Source organism: Lithobates pipiens, unplaced genomic scaffold (genome assembly GCF_037356315.1).
Source record: "Lithobates pipiens isolate NorthernLeopardFrog02 unplaced genomic scaffold, aLitPip1_a1.2 Scaffold_25, whole genome shotgun sequence".
NCBI lineage: Eukaryota > Metazoa > Chordata > Amphibia > Anura > Ranidae > Lithobates > Lithobates pipiens.
In genome coordinates, this window is record NW_027507787.1 from 97808468 (window position 1) to 97835469 (window position 27002).

At 46.7% G+C, this 27002-nt stretch overlaps 1 protein-coding gene across 4 annotated transcripts in view; it reads left to right on the forward strand.

Annotated features, from left to right (window-relative positions):
• Nucleotides 1-27002, forward strand: part of CLDND1 (claudin domain containing 1) — a 123885-nt gene that overhangs the window by 84495 nt on the left and 12388 nt on the right. The window contains exons 1-2 of one of the 4 annotated variants that reach the window (XM_077454756.1): nucleotides 14051-14170; nucleotides 16227-16548. In XM_077454756.1, coding sequence (XP_077310882.1) covers nucleotides 16275-16548 — 274 coding nt within the window. In that variant the 5' untranslated portion in view covers nucleotides 14051-14170; nucleotides 16227-16274. The other 3 variants (XM_077454759.1, XM_077454757.1, XM_077454758.1) reach the window with 3 other exon arrangements.

Sequence of the window (27002 nt, forward strand, 5' to 3'; positions counted from 1 at the left end):
AAACAATTTTTTTAATCGAGCACAGAGACCTTCTTTCTTCATTTGGCTCACTTCCTTGTCCAAAAAAAGCACACCGTACTATATGCCCGTACCCTCCTGTTTGAAGAGGTTGAGCGGTGTCATATTTCTACTGGGGCTGCTTATTATGAGGGGCTCCCACCATCCCTGTGCTGTGCTGACATCCTCCTGGGGCTGTACCTCTGCTGTGCATATTATGAGGGGCTCCCACCATCCCTGTGCTGTGCTGACTTCCTCCTGGGGCTGTACCTCTGCTGTGCATATTATGAGGGGCTCCCACCATCCCTGTGCTGTGCTGACTTCCTCCTGGGGCTGTACCTCTGCTGTGCATATTTTGAGGTGCTCCCACAATCCCTGTGCTATGCTCATTATGAGGGGCTCCCACCATCCCTGTGCTGTGCTTACTTACTCCTGGGGCTGCTTTTTATGAGTGTAAAGGTAGGTCCTTGCTCTGTTAGGTGCTCGATTTCCCTCTTCCTATCTTGCCTAGGCCGTGGTCTGGATGAACCTGGGAGTCCCGTTCACCGGTGAGATAACCAAGACTCATACACAAGATGTATGTGAATAATGATTACATTTAATGTTTTGAATACAACAGGTTATATGCTGAGACAATAGGGGCAGCGCCCTGTGGAGGAGCCAATCAGGGATTACCCTAGTTATACACCAAACTTTTCCCAGTAACAGATTTATTGACAGAACAAGCAGAATAAGCAGAAATCATGTCTTCATGGCAAAGCACATCATTAACCTTCACACGAGATAAGAGTGAGACTACAATATTCATCAACATTCTGTTGGTAGCCTGTGACCCAGACGTTATATGTCACAGACGCAGTTAAAGGAACATAAGATAACTGCATATCTGGCTTTCTCTGTACAAACTCTCGTGGCCAAGGGCATTCTAAGAAAACAGCATATTTTCCAAATAGCGAGCATCTATGTCTTAGCAGTTAGAATTCTAGCTTGGTCATACAAAGTTTAAAATGGAAGACAGTATAACAAAATGGAGACTTGATAATCCTTATAATCCCTCCTGTGATCATAACTTTGGCACGAAGTTATCGATCATCCTCTATACCAGACATTCTTGGAAAAAGCCATAAGTGCTTTCTCTTCGTCATTGGGCTTGGTTGCTATTTTAAGATGGAAAACCTTGGAGGCTGCTATGCAGCAGCACTTGGCGATCACATAGAACATTACTATCAACAACACTATCATCACTAATACGAGAAATATTTTCTTGAAAAATCCCAGTATGCCCCCCCAAATACCTCCAAACCACCCTCCCATACCCGAGAAAAGGTTCCAATCATCTCCCAAGTTTTTTGCTTCCTGTAGGAGGGTCTGTCTTTGGGCTGAATGACTTTTGATAATATCGTAATAATCGGGTACCGACAGACTTTCCACAGGAACGGTGAAGTTGTGTATGAAGGTGCAACACATCTCTGAATTGGCCATGAGGTTACAAATCCCAGTGATAGCGGCCAAAAGTTGTTCCTGCCTCATTTTTATCAGTTCCTGCACAGTTCGGATCTTCCGAGTTTCTTCGTTTAGCAGAGAAACATCTCTGGAAGTAGAATTCACTACCCCAGAGATTATTTCAGCAAAAAGATCTATTTTATCTAGGGCATTCCACATTCCCGGGCTTCCAATGGAGGAGGCTAATTTTTCCCACCATGATGTTACTTGTCTCTTAGCCCTCCCGAACTCTAAATGCCCATGGGCAGGGGTCATTTTGATGTACTGATTGTCAGAGGCTATACCCATATATGGTACCATCCTGGCAATGGTGCACCAACCACCTGTAGAGGAATCTAGAGGGTAAGGTATGGTAGTGTGACATATTAGACCGCAACACACCATCCATCCATGAGGCAGATGAGGTGCTGGTATTATATCAGGGGGTTGGGATATGCCTGACCTGAGTCCAACTAGGCATAACCAATCTCCTAAACTCGCTGTGCTACTGTACTCTAGTAAAGTATCATTCATGTGGTAGGACTCTAACCAGTCTTTTAGGTCAGTATCGTCAAATGTTTCTGATGATAGTACACAGTCCATTATGTTATATAAAGACATGTTCCCTATCCTTTCGTCACTATCTCCAATGGTGGAAGTATTCAACCCCTGGATGTCAAACGTCCCATCCCGCAGAAACTTCCCTAAGTCTCTAAGGGTAAGATTTACTAGTGTGTTTCTACAGAATTGGCCATTGGGGATTTCCCCGTTTTCTTTCCAAGCTCCATTTAGGAAACAGAAGGATGGGGGTTGTGTGAAACCAGAGAAAATAAGGGGGGAGGGTCTGTTCGTTATATTGGCCATATGGTCTTGTGTCGTCTCGTTAAACAGGTCCTCTACTGGGAGGGGGATTCCCACTACTGGAATTTGATTCCTACCCGTTCCCATGTGGGAGCACACCCAACAGGGTTCCCCTTTTCCCATTACTTGACCAAACGCGTATTGCCATAAAAAATGATGTGGTATTGTTGGGGCTAAAGAAAACGTTTTACTGTCCTGGGGGGATAGTTTGTTCCGTGCTACCATTACTCCTAAACCTTTGTTGTTATTATTATTATGATTACTGGGCCTTGGAACTAATGCTCTTCTGTCTAGCGGTCGGTTCTCAGTACCTTTTGGGCTTCTTGTAAACCCACATGACCCTGTCATGATACATGACATCATGACTATAGAAAAAAAACACAAAAGTCAATACTATCGACCAGAGCAAAATGGTGTGTAGTACATACTGATCTTCTAAGCCCCTGTCTCTTTCCTTTTGCAAAGACTTCAGTCCGAGCTGGTGGGAGGAGGAGGAAAGTCCAGGGAGATTCTGCCGAACTGGAGGGTCTGTAGGTTCGTCTCCGGGGTCCCGTCGGTGGTGGCATCCTCCTGTTGGTCTTGGGCAAGTGTCCTCTGGGGGTGTTCTGGAGTCGGTGGAGGTTCGGGGCATTTTTTTAGTCTGCTGGCATGGATCCACTGAGGGGTGTAGTCTGTGATGACAGCAGTCCTGGAGACCTTCTCCACGTTCCATGGACCGGAGTAGATGGGCCCCACGTGCTTCCGTTGGGCAAGCTGCTTGATCAACACTTTATCCCCCGGGATGAAGGGGTGAGTAGATTCTGTTGGAAGAGGAGAAAAGGTGACAGCAACTTGTTCATTGTGTTCTTCTATTGTACTTACCAGATGTTTCACGTACTCTTCCTGTAAAGAATATATGTTAATGTCAGTCTGTGCATCTAATGCTTTTAGTTGGGTTTGTGCTGGGACACCCATTAGGATTTCGAATGGTGACAAACGTGTCCTAGAGTGGGGGGTGGTTCTGATTTGGAACAATATTCCTGGAAGGAAATCTATCCAGTTTTTTAACGTTCCTCCTGTGGCCTTTTTTAGTTTGTCCTTTATATTACTGTTCATTCTTTCTACCACTCCTGCACTTTGGGGATGATAGGGAATGTGAAGTTTCCACTGTATTCCCAGGCACCTCGCCAGTTCTCGTGTCATATCTGAAGTAAAAGCCGGGCCCTGGTCTGACCAAATGGTGGCTGGTATGCCAAACCTACATACCCAATGATTAAGGAGAGCCCTTGTCGCTATTTTAGCTGTTTCCCCAGTGCAGGGCACTGCCTCCACCCATCCTGACCATTTGTCAACGATAACGCACAGGCATTTGATACTTCCCTTTTGTTTGGGCATGTGGGTGAAGTCTATTTGTAGGTCCTGTAGTGGGCCTAGGGGTGGGGGCAACTGGCCGTGTATACCATGTCGCTTACCCTGCGTGTTTTTTTGAGCGCATGTGAGGCACGACTTTGTTAGGGTCTTTGCATGGTTCTTTAGATTAACTGTGCAGAAGGTTTTTTCATACAGCTGTTGCAAAGGTTGGGACCCTATATGTCCGGGACCATGCAGGTAGGAAAGGATGAGGGCCGAGCTGGCTTCGGGGATCCCAATGACCCCTCCATTTGTCCAAAGGCCTCTTTGGTCTTTGGACAATCCTTGTTGGACCCAGAAAAGGACATCAGCGTCTGTGGCCATGGATTGGATTTGGGCTGCAACTGAGGGGAAATCTGGCGCTGAAAAATCTTGTTGGAAAAATATCGTGGTAGGGGCGGGTGGATGTGTGGAGGAATTTGCCGCCGCTCGAGCGCATCTATCCGCAAGGGCGTTGCCTCGGGCAATGTAGCTACCAGTGTTGGTGTGAGCCTTGACTTTAATAATCGCCAAATGTTTGGGCAGTAGTCTAGCCTGGAGAAGGGCCAGGATATGCTCCTTGTTGGCTATAATTTTGTTGTCAGCCGTTCTAAACCCCCTGTTAGCCCAGATCACCCCGAAATCGTGAACCACGACGAAGGCGTATCGACTATCAGTGTAAATATTGACATCCCTATTTGTGAACAGGATGCATGCTCTGGTGAGGGCCACCAGTTCCGCGACCTGTGCCGAGGAAGGCGGAAGTGGCTTAGCCTCCAGAACCAGATCTGGGAGTTGTACTACCGCGTATCCTGTCAGGAAAGTGGAATCCGAAGGGCGCGAGCAACTGCCGTCCACAAAAACTTCCTCTGCACCGGCCAGAGGTACGTCTGTTAAGTCCTTTCGTGGGGAGGTGACTTGGTCCAATACCTTTGTGCAGTCATGCATTTTGGATGGTTCACCATAATTCATGAGTTTGAGCAGAGAATGTAATAGCCTGAGGATGGGGGAGGTGTCAGAGGTGTGTTTGATGGTCAGATTGGAGGTGTTTAGAAGAATGATTTCATACCCGCTGGCTCTTTGGGTGGTCATATATTGTGTATTGAGGTTTTGTATAAGGTGGGTGACTGAGTGGGTAGTGTATACAGTTAGGGGGTGTCCCAGAACTAACTTGTTGGCTTCTTGGATGGCCATGGCACATGCGGCCATGTTCTGGAGGCAAGCAGGCATGCCCTGGACCTGAAGTGGGAGTTTCTTTGAAAGGAAAGCCACCGGTCGGTAAGAATTACCGTGCTCTTGGGCAAGAACTGCTGCAAAGGCAGATCCATTAACTACACAATATAGATGAAAAGTTTTCCTGTAGTCCACTAGTCCTAAGGCCGGGGCGGAGGCAAGGGAGGAGAGGAGGGTGTTAAATGAGTGTAACATTTCCTCCGTCCATTCCACCACTTTTGGCGCAGTGGAGAGCGTGGCCCTCCTCAGAATGGAGTCATGAAATGAGCAGTCAGGGATCCATTGCCGGCAATAGACGATTGCTCCCAGGAAAGACAAGAGGGCGGCCTTGTCCCTGGGTGGTTGCAGAGCGTTAAGGGCTGCGGCACGGTGGGGGGAAACACTTCTCTCTCCCTTATTGAGGATGCACCCCAAGTACTCTACAGTAGGGGTCACCCACTGTATCTTTTTCCATGAGGCCAAGTGACCTGCCTTGGCTAGGTGATCCAGCAAGTTTTTTGAGTCTTCTTCACAAGCTTCTGGGGTAGGGCTGCAGAGAAGGAGGTCATCCACATATTGGATGAGTACCGACCCGGCGCTCGATTGCCAGGATTTGACTGTCTCATTCAATACCATAGAGAAGGCTGCCGGGCTGTCCACATAGCCCTGCGGTAGGCGGGTCCAGGTCAGTTGCCCCCTCCCCCCCAAGAAAAAGCAAACATGGGCTGGGCCAGTGGATCCACAGGGATGCTAAAGAAAGCGTTAGCTAAGTCAATTACAGTGTAGGCCACTGAGTTTGCCGGTATGCAAGAAAAAATAAAGGCGATGTCTGAGACCAGAGGGGGGAGGGGAACCACCATTTTGTTGACTACCCTGAGGTCCTGTACCAAGCGCCATTCCGCGCTTGCCTTTCTCACTGGGTATATGGGGGTGTTCCATGAGCTGATGACGGGTGTCAGGATGCCCGTGGCTACATACCTATTGATGAGGGGTGTAATCCCCTGAATTTTGTCAGAATGTAGTGCATATTGTTTTTGAAAGACAGGTACTGAGTCTGGGCGCATTTGGGGGGTGTAAGGGGTACATGGGATGAAACCTACACTCGCGTTATTCTCTGCCCAAATAGCATGGGTTTCCAGGGAGGCAGGTAAGAGTACAAAATACCCTTTTTTGGATTGTCTCTTTGGGCCTTGTAAGTCGCAGAGTGCGGAGCTGGCAGTTACTGCTCCCTGTGGATCAAATTTGATCACCACTCCCAGCTTGGACATTAAATCCCTTCCCATCAAGGAGACTGGGCATTGGGGCAGGATGGCAAACCGTTGTTGGCAAAGTAGCACCCCCTCCGGGGTGGTTACTGATAAGGGTGGGGTGATAGGGTGGGTAACAGGAGTCCCATTAATACCTATGGAGCTTCCCTCAGAACATTGTGGCGTGTCAAAGGTCACATCATTGATGGAGCTAGAGGTGGCACCAGTGTCAATGAGAAAACAAATGCGTTTTCCATCTACACCCAGGATCACCTGGGGTAGGCTCCTCCAGGACACATTGTAACATACCAGGCTGAGGGAAGGGACATACTCCAGGCAGCCCTATGTCCTGCTTGAGGGTTGGGTGGCAGGCCATTGCATGGGAATAGGGGCCGGTGGGGGTGGTGGAACACGTAAGGCGGTATTGTTAGGTGGAGGGGGTCCTCGGGGTCCTTGATAGGGCTGGTGATATCTGGGGCCTGACACTGGTCCTTGGTAAGTTGGGGGACGTTGATGTTGTGGAGTTGAAGGAAAGGTGTTAGGGTAACGCATTCGTCCCTTTCCCTTCCCCCAAGGTCTCGTTTGGCCCCTACGGTAGGGACAATTGGACTTCAAATGTCCCATTTGACCACAGTTGAAACAACCCTGGTCTGGTGGTTGGCGGACATATGGTTGGAGTGCCATTAAAGGGGTTGGGGGTTCAAATGTGTTATAAAATAACCCCCCTTTTTGTTCAAAAACCCCGGAAGTTTCCCTGGAGCGGGTGTCTGACATGAAATCTTCCGGGGGTTGGGTAGCCCATTTGGGGTTAATTAATTTTAGCAGCTGTACTACTTTTGGCTCCCCTCCGGCCATTACAGTAGTGGTAAAAAGGGACCCATCCGCCCCATCTACCGCTTTCCAGAGGTTGTATACTCGGGTGCAAAAATCATAGAATTTTTCCTTTGGGGCTTGTTTTGTTTGGACCAGATCTTGCAGTGCTGTGATCCCTTTGTAAAGGGTGCTCCAATGTTGTCCTAGGGTTTTCCAGAAAACTGGCCAGCCCCCTTTTCCCTGGACATGGGCATTAAACAGGTCTTTTACCTTTGGGGGGTCGGGGCAGTCGGGGTCTAGAATATGTATTATACTCTCAAGATCAATCGGGTCCAGATTTGACCCGGCGCACTGACATATCATGGATCCCTAATTGCATGGATCCCTAATTGCTGGCACCTTTCCCTAACCTGACTCCAAAATGGTTCTACATAGGGACCGGGCACTATAGTCTGCACATACTGATAGGGAGTAGGTTGTTCATGAGGGGTCCCGTCTTTGCCTACAGTATTCCCCATTATGGGGGGGTGTTATGAGATGCTTGGTAAGGGGGCAGAGGTGATAGCAGCCAGTGGCACGAATCACCTGTTGTTGAACTTCTTCCAGGGAAGATTCAGCAAGGAGGTGGGATTCACTGACTGGGCTATGCAGGTTTATTCTGACTAGCGTGACAACGGGAGATGTTTCGTCCTGGGGGTACACGGGGCGTTCTCCTAGTCTAGTGGAATATCCCCCTGGGCGAGTGGCTATCAATATCAGGATATCAATTTGTTTAAGAAACAATAAACCAAGAGTACAGCGAGGGCAAGGGTTAACAATTTCACAGCAATCTGGATCCCAAGGTAAAGACATTGAAAGAACAGCAAAATTAAAAAAAAAAAAACAATTGAAAAGGCAAGTTTGAAATACTTACGTAACCTGGAAAGAAAAATATGAACAACTAAATCACATACAATCGTTTTTCATGACTAGATAAAATGAAAAATATGAACAACTAAATCACATACAATCGTTTTACATGACTAGATAAAATGTGCACTGTGTTTGATTTTAGCAAATTACCCTTCGGGCGTCCCTTGAACATCCGACCTTATTTGGGGAGGGCGCAATCTATTGCTTCCCTTCCCTGTAGTGTTCCTTTAATCTATTTTACTTAATAGTTTTAAGTCAGGCCAACCTAGCCGGACTCTCTTTTAATCTATTTTACTTAATAGTTTTAAGTCAGGCCAACCTAGCCGGACTCTCTTTTCAGGTACGAGCCCTCTACTTCTCCCGATGGGCCAGCCTAGCCCACCGCGGAGGCACAGCAGCAATACAGGTCCCGCACGTGGCGGTCACCGCGGCAGTATGAGTGACACCAAAAGATCCTCACCAATAAGATAAATAAATCAGTAGTCACTCACCTGCCGATCGATGACCCCACTTCTGGTACCAGCTGTAAAGGTAGGTCCTTGCTCTGTTAGGTGCTCGATTTCCCTCTTCCTATCTTGCCTAGGCCGTGGTCTGGATGAACCTGGGAGTCCCGTTCACCGGTGAGATAACCAAGACTCATACACGAGATGTATGTGAATAATGATTACATTTAATGTTTTGAATACAACAGGTTATATGCTGAGACAATAGGGGCAGCGCCCTGTGGAGGAGCCAATCAGGGATTACCCTAGTTATACACCAAACTTTTCCCAGTAACAGATTTATTGACAGAACAAGCAGAATAAGCAGAAATCATGTCTTCATGGCAAAGCACATCATTAACCTTCACACGAGATAAGAGTGAGACTACAATATTCATCAACATTCTGTTGGTAGCCTGTGACCCAGACGTTATATGTCACAGACGCAGTTAAAGGAACATAAGATAACTGCATATCTGGCTTTCTCTGTACAAACTCTCGCGGCCAAGGGCATTCTAAGAAAACAGCATATTTTCCAAATAGCGAGCATCTATGTCTTAGCAGTTAGAATTCTAGCTTGGTCATACAAAGTTTAAAATGGAAGACAGTATAACAAAATGGAGACTTGATAATCCTTATAGTGAGGGGCTCCCACCATCCCTGTGCTATGCTGACATCCTCCTGGGGCTGCTTATTATGAGGGGCTCCCACCATCCCTGTGCTATGCTGACATCCTCCTGGGGCTGCTTAATATGAGGGGCTCCCACCATCCCTGTGCTATGCTCATTATGAGGGGCTCCCACCATCCCTGTGCTATGCTGACTTCCTCCTGGGGCTGCTTACGGTGCAGGTGTCAGTACTCTCTCTGTCACGGTGCTGCTGTCAGTGCTGTATATCACGGTGCTGGTGTGAGTGCTTTATGTCACGCTGCTGATGTCAGTGCTCTCTATCACGGTGCTGCTGTCAGTGCTGTATATCACGGTGCTGGTGTGAGTGCTTTATGTCACGCTGCTGATGTCAGTGCTCTCTATCACGGTGCTGCTGTCAGTGCTGTATATCACGCTGCTGATGTCAGTGCTCTCTATCACGGTGCTGTTGTCAGATCACTCTATCACGGTGCAGGTGTCATTGCTGTATGTCACGCTGCTGATGTCAGTGCTCTCTATCACGGTGCTGCTGTCAGATGACTCTATCACGGTGCAGGTGTCATTGCTGTATGTCACGCTGCTAGCGATCATCTCCTGCACCCTCTTCTTTGCCTACCCTGGTCCCTGACCTTCCCTCTCCTCCATTGCCTTCATGCGCTCCACAGTCCTGAATTGTCACAACAATTTCCCATATAAAAAAAGAATGCTTGTAGTTTTCGATCCCAGATTCACCTCATACATGTGTTATGTCATTGGCCATGTGGTGGGACTATGTTTGCACAGCTATTAATTATTTTGTGGCTGCAAATTTGACCTGTAGGTTTCCGAAGTTCGCCTCCCATTGAAGTCAATGAGGCCCGCCGCGAACGTTCCGGTTCGCGAACTATCGGCCGCGTCCGCGGTCCGCATTCGCGAAACGTCCCATCGGAAGTTCGTCCATCACCATTGGCCGTGATTCTTCTTTCTTTTTTTTTTTTTCATTCAACTGGTGGATTAAACGAAAAAAATTTAAATAAACCAAATCACAGTTGTTTCTGCCAGTGGGGAGTCTGCAGCTCTTATCGTTTAGAAAAAAAACAGGCTGGTTGTACACAAGTCGATCCATAGATCAACTTGTATACAACCAGCTAGCCCATACATGGACTGAAATTTCGCCGGTCCCCCTGAACTGACCAAATTTCAATCCATGTATGGTATGGCTTTATTGTGTACAATAGTGACAGTTTACATATCAGAATCTGATCACACACAGTCAAAGTTTGATCTGTGAGATCCATAAAAGGGTATTAATAAATCTATAATTTAAGGCTACATTCACATGGGTGATCAGCACACCCTGTGATTTCTGGTGGCAAGAATTTGCAGATTCCTGCGGCTGAAATGCGAATAGCTGCGTACAAAATGTGTACAGCCATGATCACTGCAGGTAATGGATGCTTATGCAAACAGTCACGAATAGCGGCGGCTACTACCAGCCTTTCATTGTTTCGTATACAGCTATTCACACACACCTGTCATTCGGAATGGAGGAATCCGCAGGGTGTGCTAATCGTCTAAGTGAATGGAACCCCTTAGGGCCTATCTAAATGATTCATTCAACTGCTGCCCGATCAGACAGACCCTCCCAGTTCTCTGCGTGTTGGATCACTTCTGAAAGGCCCTCAGGCTGTAGCACACTATTCCTGATTACACACAGGATGTGTCATCTTCCTAGGTGTGCCGAAAACGATAAAACGTATAGATTATAAACACTGCGATTACATATATGTCAAGGGACACTGGGGGTTATTTACAAAAGGCAAATCCACTTTGCACTGCAAGTGCACTTGGAAGTTCAGTCGCTGTAGATCCGAGGGGGACATGCAAGGAAAATAAAAAACAGCATTTTCGCTGGCACATGATTGGATGATAAAATCAGCAGAGCTTCCCCTCATTTCAGATCTTCCCCTCAGATCTAGAGACTGCACTTTCAGTGAACTTGTGCAAAGTGGATTTGCCTTTCGTAAATAACCTCCACTGTCAAGATTATTAGATAATACAGGCGGATGTATTAACAGCACCTAATATATTTTACATAGTGCAGGACTAAGAATAAAATGTTGAGTATTGACATATCAACATACCGTGATATACAAAATAAATTGTGATTAGCATATACAAAAAAACTCTTATGCCCCATAGACATGAGCAGAAATTCAGCCAGCAAAAGACCGATGAGAGCTTTTGGTCCGAAAAAAGCAGCCGTGTGTATGCTCCATCGGACTTTTGCTGGCTAAATTCCAGCCAGAAAAAGATTGAGAGCAGGTTCTCAATTTTTCAGTCGGAAAAAGTTCCGATTGTACCAATTCTGACGTGAAAAATTCCTACGCATGCTCAGAAACAATTCGACTCATGCTTGGAAGCACTGAACTTAATTTTCTCGGCTCATCGTAGTGTTGTACATCACTGCGTTCTTGACGGTCGAAAGTTCAGAGAACTTTTGTGTGACCGTGTGTATGCAAGCCAAGCTTGAGCAAAATTCCGTCAGAAAAACCATCCAAGATTTTTCAGACAGAAATTTTGCTTGTGTGTACGTGGCATAACACCGTCATCTGATTGATAATGTCTCTAAATAAAGTGCACTGTACAAATTGCAAATCAACATTGGTATTATAGTCCCATTGGTAATCTAAACCTTAATCCATTATTATATATTGATGGGAAGGAATCCAGGAGTGCAGGACTAAAGAAATCCCCCCCCTGTGCATAGCTCCCAACTGTCTCTGATTTCGAGGGACTGTCCCTGATTTGGAGCAATGTCCCTCTGTCCCTCTTTCCTCCTCATTTGTCCCTCATTTTGGTCTGATCCTCATAGTTGTATATAAAATGTACTTTTTATCTTTCAAAAAGTGTTTCCCAGTGCTAAACCTTTCTTCCAATTTCTAAACTTCTGCATTTGTACATTTTAAGAGCCAATATAAAGGAATAGTAGTGGTAAAAAGGTAAAAGTCCTCGTGGATCTAATTTAACCTGTTTTTTGGTTAATTTGCCTTTAAGGGGGTGTGACAGGAGCGGAGCTTTAGCACTAACTGCCGGCGCTTTCAGTGTGAAAGCAGCTTAACTAAAGGCAAAACTTTTTATTTTTGGGTTTTGGATAGAGTGGAGTGGGATTAGAACACCTTTGAGGTTTTTATTGCTGTCTGTGTCCCCATTAGAGAGATTCAACCTCTCTATTTGTCTATTTTAGGTTGTCCCAAATAGAGGGGAAATCTTCCAATGGGGACCCCAGTGGATTCCCTTATTTTACAGGGATTTCCTCTCACTTCCTGTTTGGCTATGGGACAGGAAGTGAAGGGAAATCGCCACAATGGGACATAGATGGCGAAAACAAATCTGACAGGGGTTATAACCTTTCTTTATTCTATCAAAAATGAAAAAAAGTTTTGATTAACTACTTGCCGCCCGCACTATAAAAGGGCTGCAGTACGGGCTTTCATTGCCGGGAGGGCGTCCATGGATGTCTGCGGGTCGCGCATGGCAAGCTCTGTGATCACCGGCTGATCACAGATCCAAGTAAGAGGTCGATCCAGGCCCCTTACCACGTGATCATCTGTCAGCCAATGACGGCTGATCACGTGATGTAAACAGAAGCTCGGTAATCAGTATTGTTTTTTTCCTCACACTGTCAGCATGAGGGGGGAAATAAAGCCAATCACCGGCTTCTGTCAAAGGAACATCAGTCAGTCGCTCAGAAAGCCGTGGCTGTGCACACGTGTCACCTGCCAGTGCCTACTGTGCCACCTACCAGTGCCACCTATCAGTACCCACCAGTGCTACCTACCAGTGCCCACAGTGCCACCCATCAGTGCCCCCGGTGCTGCCTACCAGTGCCACCTATCAGTGCTACTTATCAGTGCCACCTATCAGTGCCCATCAGTGCCATCCCTCAGTGACATCTCTCAGTGCCACCCATCAGTGCCATCTTTCAGTGCCACCTATCAGTGGCACCTCATCAGTGCTTATCAGTGCCACTTATCAATGCCCATTAGTGCTGCCTTATCAGTGCCTATCAGTGCCACCCATCTGTGACAATCATCAATGCCACCCATTGGTGCCACCAAAAAATTGCCAAGTGCCAAAAAAGCAGCTGTGATTAAATACCACCAAAAGAAAGCTCTATTTGTGTGAAAAAAGGACAAAAATTTCATATCTGTACAGTGTTGCATGACTGAGTAATTGTCATTCAAAATGTGAGAGCACTGAAAGCTGAAAATTGGTCTAGTTAGGAAGGGGGTTTAAGTGCCCAGTGGGTAAGAGGTTAAATCCACAAGAGGTTTTTTTTTTTTTACCACTACTATTCCTTTATATTGGCTTTTAAGATTTACAAATGCATCAATTTCGAATTTGGATGAAAGGTTTAGTACTGGAAATTGAAAAACACTTTTTGAAAGATAAAAAGTGCATTTTATATACAACTATATGGATCAGACCAAAATGTGGGACAAATGAGGGGGGAAGAGGGACATTGCTCCAAATCAGGGACAGTCCCTCAAAATCAGGGACAGTTGGGAGCTATGTATAATGCCCCCTTCCTGCATGGCAAATGCCCTTTGAAAAGTGATCATGTGGATGGCTCTTCAGAGGACACCACACTCTACCGTGAGTGTCAAAGAATTCTTACTAAAACTATTCATCGCGGGTCAATTCAAAATATGCCCCATACATTAGTGGTGAGTAGGAAGAATGCACCTCTTACAATACAAATAAAATGCACGTTAGCGGAATGCTGGTGGAGTTAGACCTGACAAAAGCACCATCAAAATGTGAGGTGAAGCAACCACAGCTCAAGGAACCCCCAAGCCACCTCTGAGGAACCCTAGGTTTATGGAACCCAGCTTGAGAATGTTTTATCTCCATCTCTGAGTGTCTCCTCCTCTCACTATGAAAATCACCCCTGCTGCAATTCCATTTCCGACCACCTGGTGGCAGCAACGCTCATTGCACGAGTGTCACCTCTGAAACATTCCGTCTCTAGTGAGAAATAGGCTGCGATATCACATCTCACCAGTAGGGCGCAGCAGACACTATAGACGAAGAGACTACATCTCCCAGAGAGCATTGGTGCGCCGTGACCCAGGAAGAAACAGCTGATGGAAGTCGGATGGAGAGGGTGAGGCTTTTGTTCGCTAATTATGGAACGGTGTATGACAGCTTCTTTGTTTTGTGAAACAAGTGAGGAGCAGGACATGGAGAATGCTAAAGAGAACCTGTCACCAGTGACTTGTCCACGAGTGGACACTCAGGTCCTATGAAGAATGGTGGCATCTCTTCTGAGGAGGTTGCTCAGGGCTGCTGGAAATGTCTTCTCCAACCTACCTCTGAGAGAACACCTATCTCTGCTCCCCTTAGGCCCCCCATGTCGCGCTGACGCAGAGGAGCAAACGCGGCATAGAGCAGACCATTCACACAACAAACGCGCCAAAGAAACTTTCACAATCTTTTGGGCCGTTCGCTTTGCACTTTTTCTTTTTTCTATTTTTTGGGGCGTGAGAAAACGTGCTTCTGCTAGCCACGTTTGGGGCACCGTTCATTTATAACACCGCAACCACAACATGGGTTTGTAGCAGATGTTTTTGCATGTAGTAGGAATGAGCACACCTCTGCGTATGTTCCCAGAATGCAGGCATGTGATTGGAGCCTTACCCCAAGGATATAGGCATGTGATGGAGGAGGAAGGTGTAGTGTCCCCTCCAGAGATGGGTGACAATGGTTTACGAGAGAACACGTCTACATTGTAAAAAGTGGCGGTTGGTGTTTTTTCTTGGGGTGGTGGGCATAAAACAACCGCCCCCTCCCCCCAGCGACGCAGCACTAACACCCCACCCCACGTCTGCTGTAATAAATACAGGCTGCTCTGGTTTGTCATGTAAAGTAAACCTATTAGCTCATACACACGATCCGATTGACCGAGCGTCTGATTTTTTTGCCTTAAAGCAGAGTTCCGCTTAAAAAAAAAAAAAAAAAATTTAAAAGTCAGCAGCTACAAATTCTGCAGCTGCTGACTTTTAATCATCGGAAGCTTACCTGTCCCAGAGTCCTGCGATGCGGGGGAATGAAGCCATGCTTGTCTCCCCCTCCTCTCTGCGACGCCGACATTGTCACTGTGGGTGCCCAGCTCACAGCTGGGCACGCACTGTGCGGCACGCTGTGACTGGCTGGGCGATCATCTGGGGCCTGTCACGTGTCCCAGATGATTGCCGAGAGGGAGGGAGGAGAGGTTAACTTGCCAGTGTCAGTCTAAAAAGAGGGTCTCTGATTTCCCCCCCCCCCCCCCCCCCCCAAAAATGACATGCCAAATGTGGCATGTCACAGGGTCACCTTCCCTTAAAGCAGAAGTTCCATTTTTGGGTGGAACTCCAATTTTAGGGGCGTGTGCCAGGATTTTGTCTTGCATACTAACGGTACACAATTGTTGGGCAACAAACACGAATGTAGTGACGTACTACGACAGTGGTTCTCAACTCCAGTTCAGGACCCACCAACAGGCCAGGTTTTATGTATTACCTTGGGGAGAAGGAGACTAGAATACTGCAATCATTGAGCAACAAACCTGGCCTGTTGGGTCCTGAGGACAGGAGTTGAGAACCACTGTACTATGAGGAATTTCAGCTCTTGAGCGCCACCCTTTGGGCCCCTTCTGCTAATTTTGTGTTTGGTAAGCATTGATAATGAGCATGCATGTTTTGTACTTACTGTCACATGGAGGTAATGGTTGCTTGAATAGTCTGTATAAGTTTCACCTTAGCTTGCACAAGGGTATTACTGGAGGATCAGGACTAGGGTTGCCACCTCATCCCTTTAAAACAGAACACATACTAATTACACAGGCTCTGTGGCTGATTAAGGTGATAATCGGCGGTAAGGCCGTTGCTCTACATGGTTTTGGTAAATCTGAAGACGAAAATCTGATAGTGTGTATGGGGTTTAAGAGTTGATATTGACAGGATCTGCAGGTAAGAAATTTTGCAATAGGTTGGAAAAATGATTTACCTTGGAAAGCTGTATACAGAAAGACATGATGCCAGCCATACTGAAAAATCGATTTAGGGTTTACTTACACCTTAATATTAACATAGACCTGTTTCTTTGTCCCGTTCATCTGTTTGTGCCGTTATGTAGTTGAAAAATTGCAATTACTAACCTCTTGTCTGCTTTTCCTTTGCCAGATGCTCCCTCTGTATGCTGAGAAAAGAGAAACCGATTAACCAAACACCATGGATAACCGATTTGCCACCGCACTGGTGATTGGGAGCGTCTTGTCCCTCCTGTCTGTCATCTACCTGTCAGCTGCAGTGGGCACTGTCTCCTGGTACCACTACTTCACCTCTCCAGTCCTGGCCAACGTCAGCGAGACGGCTGCCAATGAATTCCTTAGCGAGCTGGAGAGGGCAAACGAGAAGGCATACACAGATGCACTCTATCATTGTAATGGCAGCCTGGGATTGTGGCAGCAGTGCATTATGGCCTCACAGCCATTTTACCAGGAAGGTATGTTTCTTGAGACGGGGGTTATTTGGGGAGGCTGTGCCTAGAACTGTTCATTTTTGGATGGTAATACGGGCCTTTCAAAAGTATTCACACCTTGGCAGTCCTAAAGAATGCTTTTTTTCTATTCAAAGATTTTATTGGTATTTATCACAAGAAGCATACAGTACAATGCAATAAAATAATAAATGTAACGTATAAAACAGTAAGGAGCGTCAATCAACATAGAGTAACAATATCGAGTCTAGAGATCAGAACTTTTTAACAGGACTCCTGTACAAGTGGTCTAGGCAAAAATACAGTGACGGCAGGATAGATATTTTAGGGTCAGAAGCCCCAGTTGCGTAACGGGTGGAAGTTAAAATTATTTCCAATACAATAAAGTTCAGCTGTCGTGAAAGATCAGGTACTGTATAGCTCTGTGTTTGTGAAGTAAAAAAAAAGAGGGGGGGGGGGGAGAGACGGGGTTGGGGATTAGGTCCAGTGGTGTAGAAAGGAAAATAGGATAGAAAAGAGCAGAAAAGGGTGAGGAGGTAGGGGAGGGGTGATCGGCAGGCTCGCACGCGCCCAAGTCGGCTGGCTTCAAGGTATTTCCATTCGGGGAGCGAGGTGTCATGGCTCCAGGAGGCTTGGATCTAGGCCGGGGGGCAGGAAGTGGTCAACCCAGGGTTGCCACATCTTCCGATGTCGTGGTAAGTGGTCTAAAATTGTCGCTTCGATTTTGCTGTTTATCATGGCCTGAGTTACCCTATTTTTTACTTCAGTTATGTTAAGTGTCGGTGTTTTCCAGGCTCTCGCTATAGTTTGTTTTGCTGCCGTAGTTAGCTGAAGGAACAGGCGTAGTTGGGTATGAGTATAGTCGCTTGGTGTAAGATTGAGTAATGCCACCGTGGGATCAGGTGTGACAGTGACACGGGATAGTGTCGAGGCCATCCGGAATATTGCCGCCCAGAAGCGCTGTGCCACTGGACATGTCCACCATATGTGAAGGTGTGTACCAGCCTCCGCACATCCTCTGAAACAGGTGGCAGGGTAGCCCAAGACAAATTTGGCAATCCTAGCTGGGACTAGGTACCATCGCATAAGAACCTTAACATTAGCCTCCGAGGCAACAACATTCCGGAAGCATTGTGGGTGTTAGTCCAAGCCTCAGACCATTTGTCAACCTCCAGGATCACACCGAGGTCAGTGGCCCACCGTGTGGCATATGATGGTAGGGGTGCGGGGGGGATGCAAAGTGGAAATGCAGTCGAGCGATAATACCGGGGGCGTGTGGGTCGGAATTACAAGTATTCTCGAATATAGATAGTTGGTCTGGGCCCGCAGGGGGCTTTGGCAGAGATTGCAAGAAGTGGGCAATTTGTAGGTACCGGAAGCATTCCTTATGAGGAAGTCGAGCTTGGGCTTGTAGTACGGGGAAAGGTATAAGGCGTCCATTTTTAACCATGTCACAGACGCGAACAAGGCCTGTCCGTGACCAGGCAGGGAACAGGCCTGGCTCAACGAAGGCCGGGTGAAATCGCGGGTGACCTAGGAAAGAGAGCAGGGGTGTGTGCGAGGATTTAAGCTTAAAAGGTTTATGGATCAAGTCCCAGACTTTAAGAGTGTGTTGTGTGATGGGATTTGTGACTGCGCCCCTTATCTTGGGGGACAGCCACAGGAGGTTGGAGACCGTAGTGGGATGGGCGTCTATAGCTTCAAGACTGACCCACAATTGGATTTCAGAGCTTGCATGGTATAATGCAGCTTGGGCTAGTTGGGCAGCATAATAGTAGTAGCGAAAGTTTGGCATTCCAAGGCCGCCATGCGTCTAGTGATAATACATAGTAGACTTAGCAATTCTGGGTCTAGTAGTGCCCCAGATGTACTGGTGGGCCTTACTCTGTGTATAATACGGTGAAAGTAGGGAGGGACTGGCACCGGGAGAACTCAGTATAAATACAGCAATTTGGGTAGCATGGACATTTTGACTGCCGCGAGTCGGCCCAACCAAGAGACACACAACGGTTGCCATAACGCCAAAAGAGATTATCGCCATAGGAGAGGGAGGTAGTTTATCTGAAACAGGTGTGCCGGATCGCCCGCCAGGTTGATTCCTAGGTAGGGCATAGTCGCCATGGACCATATAAATGGGAAGTTAGCCCGCAACCTATGGAGCTCGCTTGTTGACAAAGACACGTTGAGGGCCTTAGATTTGGCTCGGTTAACTTATGACCCGGTGATCTTGGCAAACTTATCCAACAACTGGAATAGGTTGGGGAGAGTAGTGTGAGGCGCAGTGACAACAGGGCGTCGTCCGCGAACAAGCAAAGCTTGTGGGTTGTCGAGGCTATTTCCAGTCCGCGGATATTAGGGTCTGCTCTTATCATGGCTGCCAAGGGTTCAATGGCCAAAGCGAACAGTAAGGGAGAAAGGGGGCAGTCCTGTCTCGTACCTCTTTGAATAGGGAAGTATTCCAAGCAGAAACTGGAGTACCTAACATAGGCATGGGGTTGGGCGTACAGTGCATCTATCCATTGGAGAAAGTGGGGGCCAAAGCCCCAACGTTGTAAGATATAATGGCGATTGGGCCAGGATACTGTGTCGAACGCCTTGTGTATATCTAAAGAAAGTAGATTCATAGGGATTTTCTGGGACCTCGCTATACGTTGCAGGAGGACGACCCGTCTGATGTTGTCACTGGCTTGCCTCTGTGGAATAAAACCCGCTTGGTCTTTATGCATAAGCTCCCCGATCAGCGGGTTAAGACGAAGTGCTAAGATCTTGGCCAGAATCTTGATATCTACGTTTAATAGTGAAATTGGTCTGTAATTGGACCATATCGTGTCGTCAGTATTTGGCTTGGGAATCATTGAAATAATAGGCGTCAAAGTGTCTCTACCAAAGGTGTGTTGATGAAGTAAGGAATTAAATGTCTTAGTAAGGAGGGGGGCCAGCGTACCCAAAAATATTTTGTAATATAGCGCCGGTAACCCGTCTGGGCCAGGTCTCTTATTTGGCTTTAAGGTTTTGATGGTAATGAGAACCTCCTCGGTAGTGATTGCGGAGTCAATTGTGTCGCAGTAGGTGTTTGACATTTGGGGTATCGGTAAGGAATGAAAAAGGGAGTCCGCTTGGGAGAAGGTGGTGTGAGCTTCATATAATTTAGCCAATTTAGTGCCAAATTCAGAGAGGATTTTTATGGGGTTGCTCGTGAGGCCGTCTTTCGCTAAACGGAGCCTAATGGGCTTGTAGATTTTGTCAGGGTGCCGGAGACGCATAGCTAAAAAGGTGTCAGGTTTGTTGGCCTTAATGTACGCAGTGTGTGCCGACCTGCGCAGCGCTTTTTCCGCAGCCTCGGCTAGCAAAAAGTCCAATTCCAGTTTGTTTTTTTCCAAAGCCATCTTATGCGCCTCATTGGGGTTGGACTGGAACGACAAGAAGTGGTGTTGGAAGACTGCCTCTAGTTGACGCTGCTTATTCTTTTTATCTTTACTGAGATGAGAGGAGACAGAGATACATGTGCCCCTAATGACTGGTTTATGCGCTTCCCAGAGGAGGGTAGGGGAGATGTCTGGAGTGTTATTGTGGGATATATAGTCTTTAAGGGCCGTTTAAATATCAAGGCAGTAAGATTGATTAGTCAAAAGGGTTTCATTCATGCACCACATCCTGTCAGTGGACTGTCGAATTACCGACGATATGGTGGTAATCACTGCGCAGTGGTCTGACCATGTAATTGGATGGATATGAGAGTGAAGGAGTATCGGTGAAGAGGCTACAGGGATGAGGATATGATTGATTCTGGAAAAATACTTATGTGGATTAGAGTAAAAGGTGTAATTTTTCTTGAGGGGATTACATTCTCTCCACAATTAAAGATGCTTTTTGGAGTTGGGTGCGGAATTGTACCGAGGGGGAGAAGTGCTCAGAGGAGTAAGGGGTTTTATCTAGGTGCGGATGGACCACTAGGTTGGAGTCTCCGCACATAAACAGGGTGCCTTTTACAGTGTGTCCTAACTACCTGCAATAGATGAGAAAAGAACGGATTAGGGTTCGAGTTAGGGGCATAGTAGGAGACAAATGTCACGCAACATCCTGAAGTAGGCCTGTGACAAGTAAATACAGACCCTCTGGGCCACTGACTTCGAATGTCGGAGTGAACAGTAGGGAACGGTGAAAGGCTAAGAGGACACCTCTTTGCTTGGAGGATGAGGAGGCCGTATAGACCTGGGGATACTTGGCGCTAACATTTTTTGGAGTGGAGCGGGTGGTGAAATGGGTTTCTTGCAATGCTACAACGCTGGCTTGCAAGGAGGTAAAGGTACGGAACGCCTTGACTCATTTTTGGGGAATATTAAGGCCTTTAACATTTAAGGACAGGATATTTAAGGGGGCCATGGCAATTGGGAGGGAAAGAGCAAAACTATTGGCGCAGGGGCCGCACGAGCCAACCGACCACGGTAGTAAGAAGGGATAGGAAAGATAGAGAGGAGAGAAAAGGTTGGATTGGAGAAGGGAGTAGTGGCAGAATGGGACAAATAGAAGGACAAAAAAAAAACAATCTGAGAATGCAGCCGCCCGTTTGCCGGCTAGCCGGCAAGTGCATCAGTAGTGGGGGGAGCAGTGTCAGTTCCCTGCCGTGAACCAAGTAAAACAAACAAAATTAACTGTAATAATATACCAGCTTTAGCATAAATTGATTTGTCAACCAACATGTATTAAGAAAACAAGGAGAATTAACTAAGGAGCACTAACGCTCATCTGCGACAGTAGACAATAGGAGCATCTGGGAAAAGGAGGAGGTGGGGGGGGGGGGGGGGTAGAGGGTAGGGAGGAGGTGTGGGCTGGGAGGGAAAGGAAAATGAATTTGGGGGGGTAAAGAGGGTGTTAGCGTGAGTCTGGGTTGAGGTAGGGGGAGAGGAAGAAGCAGCGGGGGGGGGGGGGGGGGGGGAGATCAAGGAATAAGGCATGGGGGAAGGGAAGAGGGGAGAAGAGTAAGGGTAGGGAAGGTAGAGGAGACAGGGGAGGTGGGATTACAGGGTAGAAAGGGGACAAGTACCAGGAATACAACATTTACACGAGTCTCTAGGAGTCATTAAGCTAGTGTCACGATTATGCAGATCTAGAGTCTACCGCTGCATTATCGGTGGTTAGTTAATAGTACAAACATTGCATCAATTAAAGAGGCCGCTCACGGTGAGTAAAGTACTCCCGAGAATGGCAACTACAAATATAACAGGGTGACACGGTGATCTAAAAAGAGAAAAAAAAAAAAAGAGAAGAAAAAAAAAAAAGGGGAACGGAAAACAAGGCTCAAAAGGTTAACGGGTAAACAGCTCCCTGGTGATCTACCAGGGTATTGCATGTCATTCAAGACCCGTAGAAGCCATCAAAAGGACATGTCCACAGGAAACATGCATCTTGATGGGTTGTAATTTGTGTGTAGAACGGTTCCTTGGTTTAACCAGGGTGTGGAGAAATCAGCGGGGCACGAATACCTTGGGGCTAGCAAAGCCCAGTCCCGAAGGCCGACTAGGTGTTCCCCGCCGGATCGAGGACTGGCCCGGCAGGTCTCGCTGGTTCCTCTTTGGGGTGGCCACGTAGGGGTGGGCTGCGGTGCGGGCCGCGGTGCGGGCCGAAGTTCGAGGCAGTGCTGTATCAGCTTGTTCAGGATGAGAAGGCAGGGTGAGGTGTAGGCATTCCAGGAGGTGCTGTAATGCTTCAGGCGAAGAGCAGGTATGCTGTTGTCCTTGATATGAAAAATGAAGTGCAAAGGGAAACCGCCAGGCATATTTAATCTGGTGGTGTATCAGGACTTGCAACTGGGGTTTCATAGCACGACGTTTCGCAATAGTCAAGGGTGCTAGGTCTGTGAAAAGCTGGTATGCGTGGCCTTGGAAATGGAGCATGTCTTTGTTGCGGGCTGCGGATAATAATTGTTCTTTCGTGCGAAAGAAGTGCAGCTTAATGATTATATCACGCGGCGGACCATCGGCCTGGCGGCGTGTGAGTGCCCTGTGAATTCGATCGAATTCAAGCCTCTCGATAGGGATTGGGGGGGGACAGTTCCTGGAAAAGGGGCGTTGTGAAAGATTGGAGGTCATCCACGCATTCTCATTCCACGGAGACGCAGGTTGGACCTGCGGGAGCGGTTTTGCGTGTCCTCCAAACGGGAGAGTAAAGCGGCGTTCTCCTCACAAAGGGCTGTCTGTTCTTGGGCTATCTCCTGAAGGGTAAGTTCAGTGTCGTCTGCCCTGGTTTCCAGGTCAGCAGTACGCTGGCCCAGGTCACGTATTTCTTGTGTCAGTCTATTTGTGATCTGGTCTGACGTTGTTTTTAATGCCTTTTTCAGCATAGCTTCCATGTGAGCAAGGAAATCAGTTTGCGACATGATGGCACATCCGAGGACAGTGTGGGTCCCGGGTCAGCATAGTTGTCTTCCGCACTGCTTTCATGGAACTGCGGACTGCTAGGCTGCTGAGACGCCGCCAGGGCCGTCGCTGCCATCTTAGAAGAGGCGCCCTCCAGGGCTTCTTTAATGGGTTTAGATCTGTTCTTCCCTCGGTGGCCTGTTAAAACCATGCCGAGAGGAGCGTGGACATATTCCCAGTCGGTTTCCGTTAGAATGCAGAAAATGCGCGGCCAAAGCGAGCAGATTAGGGCTTGGTATCGCGGTGGGAAGTGCGGAGCTCTAACGGAGAACGTCTGTCATGCCGAGCCTCGCGCATGCGCCCCCCAAAGAATGCTTTTTTTAATGATTCACCACCCCCTCCTCCCCTTGACCATTAATGCAGTTGTCTATTCCTTCAAAAATATTCTTGGCCTACTTATCAGCCTATTGGCATCCTGTGTACAGCAACACTCAGACTGGGAAAGGGAGAAGGTGCTAATCAGGTCACACTACACCAGTGGTTCTCAACCTTGGGGTCGGGACCCCCCTGAGGGTCAAATGATGATTTGCCAGGGGTCAGCAGGGCTGTTCCTGGAGCCCGTGGCCGCCCACTCAGCCTCTTCGCATCCGCCCATTCAGTTCACGGCATGGCTGCGGGGCAGAGACTAGAGGCCAGCTGACTGGTGAGGAATGTGAAGTGGGAGGGGCTGGAGGAGACCCCATCTCCTGATTTTGGCATTGGTGTCACTGCTAGGAGACACCACAAAATCAGGGACAAAGTGAGTAACACTACCTGTGATTATAGTTGCCGTTAAAAGTCCCCCCCCCCCCCCCCAAATCGGGGATTAAGAAAAGTAATAAAAGTAGAGAATACGTGGAGTCGACCAGAAAAGAGGCTGAGGAATAAAGAAAAAGGGAGAGAAAGAATAAAAGAAAAAAACACAAAAGACGGCTAGAAAAAGGGTGGGGGGGGGGGGGACAAGAAATTAGAATAGAGAGAGAGAAAAGGGAAGAAGGGAGATCAAAGAGAGTGAGTGGTACATCCTAAAATGTACCATAAGGGGTTTTAATATTGTATTAATGGAAAGGACTCAGAGAGCGCTAAAAGTCCGTGGGTTAGGGGTGCAAATTACTTGTCTTGCCTTGGGTGCTGACAACCCACGCTATGAAAATAATTTTACTGTTAGGGGTCCCCACAACTTGGGAAATTTTATCAAGGGGTCACGGCACTCTTCAGGTTGAGAACTACTGATGACACGCACATGTGCTTACAGGAGGAGAGAGATTAGTGGTTAATTACTCAGTAAAACATTTTTGAAGAGATGCTATCATACATTATAAAAATATTGGCTTACATTTAAAAAAAAAATATATATATATATATATATATATATATATATATATATATATATATATATATATATATTTATTATGCCATTGATATGCAGATCATGTGACCGCTCTTCATAGATCTGTAATTCAAAGGTGTAAAGGTTACAGAGCCGGGAGAGATTTCATTGCAAGAAATGATGTAATGCCACTGGGTATCGGCATTTCCAAAGCAATGAAAGGCAATCAGCCTGGGCAGAATTGTGCCACTTCTGCCTTTACCCAGCAAAGTCCAGTGATGTCCCTGACAATCATTGGAAGAGGTATGCTCGGGGGACGTGGCTTTAACCTGACCACAGAAGATACAAGCACGCTGTACAAGCATATAGCTTGCTCGTATCTAAATGCAAGACAGAGGATGTAAACTGGTCCGACTTCCATGCTAGTTTGTTAACAAGATGACAGGAACCGGCAGGATCAACCAGGTAATCAAGAACTGCTAGCAGAATTGATATGTTAGCATTAAACGGATAGCAATACATTAAAGAGACAGATCCATGATTTTATTTTCATTTTAAGATTTACGAACACTTTCATTTAACTCTGCCTCATCCCCCCTGCTGACCAACTGGAGAGAAAAGATATTGGCCAAACAGAATAAACTTTTAGCTAACGAATAGACTGCTGTTGTAGGAAAAGTAAAGCACATCATATGTATAGCATTGCAAGGCAGGAAGTAGAGGCTGAGTTTGTAATGAAGAAAATATGTCTGCCCAGCACGGATTGCAATCTATGCAGAGGAGTCAAATGTTTGAAATATTTGTAAAAAGTTTGATACGATTATTTACATCAAGACGATCTCTTTTTACACATGTATCTAAAACATGGAAAATATGATACTTTCCCTTTTAAATAGGAGGATAGCAGTCTGGTGGCTGTCATTGCTTAATTTGCAGTGGTTCTAAGGGCTCAAGTTTTTTTACCCTGTTGCATTCTCAGCCTCCCCCCCCCCCCCTCCTCCCTTATATTACCTGAGGCCGATCTCGATCCAGCGCTGTGCCCGGGAGCAGCAACTCTGTTTGCTCTTTCCTCCCTCATAGGGCAGGTTGATAGCAGTGGGAGTCATTGTTAATGAAATCCTATGATGTCAATGAAATCCTATGATGAGGAAGCAAGGACGGGGCCCAGCTGCAATCTCTGTGTCTATAGACACAGGCAGTGCGGCTGAGGATCAAGCCCACATAGGAATGGGGCACTTCCCAAAAAGCAGAAGCGTTGGTGTAGGACACCAGAAAAGGAGAATCGGGGCTGTTCTGTGCAAAATTATTGCACAGAGCAGGTAAATATAACATGTTTATTATTTAAAAAGAGAAAGAAATGAAGGTTTGCAATCACTGTAAATGTACCTCAGGCCTCACTCAAATCACAGCCCTTTTTCTTGAGTTATGGTGCATTTGTGATGTTCTGCAGTACCATTAATCCCTATGGAAGAACCATGTGCTGGAAATGACATCCAAATATGCAGCAAGCTTATTTTTTTTTTTTATACATCCCACACTAAAATGCATAGATTTGAAGCAATGATCAGGATAACAGTGGGAGTAGAAAAGGTCCTGATGTCAGTGGGGAAAAAAATAATGACCCATTTGTTTGTTTCATTGAGAGAAATTGCACCCCATTATTGGTGTAAGTGGGAGGAATTGTGCCTCATTTCATTTGGTCCCATTGTTGGTCTCATTGGGAGGAATCGTGCTCTCTTCATTGGTGTCAGTGGGGGAATTATGCCCCATTTGTGGTATCAGTGGATGAAATGGTGCCCCAAGGGCTGGATAAAAGCAAGCAAAGGGTCGGAGATCCCTGGTCTATACTGTTTAAAATACAGTAATGTTTCCCCCCTCTGCTCTGCACATGCTCAGTAGCTCTATTTTTAGGCACTGTGCTGAATTTGTAGAGGCACATCTGCTGACAGCCTAAAGATTTACTGCTGCTCAGGGGCTTTTGGCTTCAGCAAAATGTTAGGCTCCAGCAAGAAGAAACAATGTTGGAGGCAAGTTACAGCACACGCTAATTTTGGTAGCATAATTGTTAATGTGCAATGTATGTTTCTTGCTAAAAAGCATTAATTTTTTTTTTCATTTCTTTTATCAAGTTGTTATGGGTAAAAATCCATAACAGTAGAAGAAAAGGAATCACGACATTTAAATATTGCTTCCTCTTGTTTCTGATTCACACTGTCGTTAATTTTGAATAAATTGATGCTCATCTTATATTGCGGTCTGTGTGCTGGGATGACTGTACATGCACAGGAGTTTTATTATTCTACACCGGCCAATAAAGATGCCCAAAGGACCGATACCCAGGGAGAAGATGCTGGTGAGTGAGCAATCCCGGACTTCGGACCATTAGCGAGGTAAGTATACTGACTTTAGTCCTGCTTTAACCTCCTTAGTCTTGGGGATTTGCAGATAAGAATGGTGCAGACTTGTACAGGGATTAAAGTATAACGTGTAGCACCTAGAGATGCACATGTCTGCCGAAGATTTTATTTCCTACGAATGCTGGCATGGCCTGAATGGGTAAAGCTCTAGTCTAGTACGTTCTAGTAGGGATGGAACTTTCCCACCTCCCACACATTTCTATTGGCCAGTGAGGAATATGATTTTTATTTTATCACTTAACCATGTTAATCTTTGTCCTTGGATCTACTGTATAGGATGTGTACCCGACCTTCCACCTTCCTTTGCTACATTATTAC